Here is a 1,968-nt window from a genome sequence, read left to right as displayed (position 1 = left end):
AGACAGTACTATTTGTTATTTCAGCTTCATTTTTTTTCAATAAATCAGTGATACATTTGAAAATGTCACTGGGTCCTCAATCAAACTGGTAACTTTGCCTCCAGGCTGATATATATTTTATTTGTTTTCCTTCCTCACAGTTAACGTAGTGACGATCTACGTCCTGCTTTATAAAGATTGTGGATTGTCTCCATGTGTCAGACGTTACCTGGGGGCCATGGCAGTGGCGGATCTACTGGTCATTATCCTCGACCTGATATTGAGACACATTCCCATTGTTTATCGGGAACAGTTTTATTTCCTGCGGTCCATCCCCGTGTGTAATATCCATGCCGTCCTGCTTTATGCAGCCACTGACTGTTCTGTCTGGTTCACCGTCGCTTTCACCTTTGATCGATTCATCGCCATTTGTTGCCAGAAGCTGAAAAGTAAATATTGCAGTGAGAAAACGGCGGCTGTGGTTCTGGGAACAGTGACTGTGCTGAGCTGTTTAAAGAACATTTTCTGGTATTTTACGCTCACAGCTCGCTATTGGCTGCAGAACAGCCCCTGGTTTTGTGATGCACCAATCGATGTTTATGACTCTCGTGTCTGGGTCACAATCGAGTTCCTCCACCACATCCTAACCCCGACTCTCCCATTTCTCCTGATTCTGCTGCTCAATGTCTTCACCGTCAGACACATTTTAGTGACCAGCAGAGCCCGCAGGAGACTCCGGGCTCACACCAATGGGGACGGTCAGTGTGACACAAAAATGAGGAATCGAAAAAAATCCATTGTTTTACTGTTTGTGATCTCGGCCAATTTTGTCATCTTATGGTCAACGTTAATGGCGTTTTCTATATGGGGCCGGATGTGGTTTATTGGGTATGACTCTGTGCACCTACATGACTTTGTGCAGGAAATGGGCTTCATGCTGCAGCTCCTCAGTTGCTGCACAAACACCGCGATTTATGCCGTGACCCAGACAAAGTTCAGACAGCAGCTGAAGAATGTGCTGAAATATCCCTTTACCCAAATTCATCAATCAATCAAATTCACTCATTAATCAATCCATCCAGGATTTTCTCATTTCAGTTCAATGTTTCAGCAATGAAGCAGCCTGTCGCTATGGTAACAGACTGAGGGTCGTGCTGGTTTATCCAACCTTATCCCACAGGGGGTTACAGGGAAACGTCAATGTTTCTCTCAACTTACAGGCCAAAGAGAAAAGACACCATTCCACTGACTGCATCCATAACTTCAATATGTTATTAACGTTCATTAAAAAGTGCCAAGCAACACAGCAAACTATATTGTTGTTTGTCTTTGTGTTGAAGAAGCTAAACTGGAGAGAGACAGACTCGGCCCCAAGGGAATTGGGAGGACTTCGGGACTGAGCTCAGGAGTTGGGTTTAAATCACTCTGTCCTTGCGTTCACCTCTGGGATATCTACGTCTCTTTCTCTCTCTCCTGTCCCTCCTCGCTCGCTCTCTCCCTCTCTAACCCACATTTCTCCGTACCCTCCCTGCTCCCAATCCCTCTCTCCATTCCCTTCCTTCTCTCTTTCCACCCAACTTCTCCAAACCACTCCCTCCCTCTCTCCCTGCGTTCTGTCTCTCTCTCCCTCCTCCTCGAATGTCTGCACCCACTTCTCTCACCCTCTGCCTGTGTGAACCCCATCTCCCACTCTGTATTTTTCTCTCTGACCCCACCTCTCCCTAATCCCCTATCAATGTCTTTCCCTCTCTCCGTCTCCCTCCCCATCTCTATCTCTCTCCCCATCCCGCTCTGTACCCTTTGTCTCTCTCCTCCCCCCTCGCTCTCACCTCTCACTCTGCCTCTGTTTCCTTGTCTCTACCTCTCCATCTCTGACCCACTTTCTCTCTCTTTCTCTGCTCCCTCCTCTTTGTCTTCCTCGCTCCCTTCAAGTCCCTCACTTATCTCTGTCACTCCCTGGCTCCCTGTCTCCCGTCCCCCTGTCCACCC

General features: G+C 47.7%; 1 protein-coding gene across 1 annotated transcript; it reads left to right on the top strand.

Moving 5' to 3' along the window:
• Positions 1–217: 217 nt before the first annotated feature.
• On the top strand, positions 218–1,168 carry LOC125488208 (probable G-protein coupled receptor 139). Its single transcript, XM_048621136.1, has one exon. It carries the CDS (start codon positions 218–220, stop codon positions 1,046–1,048), a length of 831 nt encoding a protein of 276 aa, XP_048477093.1. The 3' UTR covers positions 1,049–1,168.
• The last annotated feature ends 800 nt before the right edge of the window (positions 1,169–1,968 follow it).

The sequence above is a fragment of the Rhincodon typus genome, unplaced genomic scaffold (genome assembly GCF_021869965.1).
Source record: "Rhincodon typus isolate 14 unplaced genomic scaffold, sRhiTyp1.1 hic_rhity00000063, whole genome shotgun sequence".
Lineage (NCBI taxonomy): Eukaryota > Metazoa > Chordata > Chondrichthyes > Orectolobiformes > Rhincodontidae > Rhincodon > Rhincodon typus.
The sequence above is the reverse complement of the archived record's forward strand: the minus strand, read 5'-3'. Positions and strand labels throughout refer to the sequence as shown.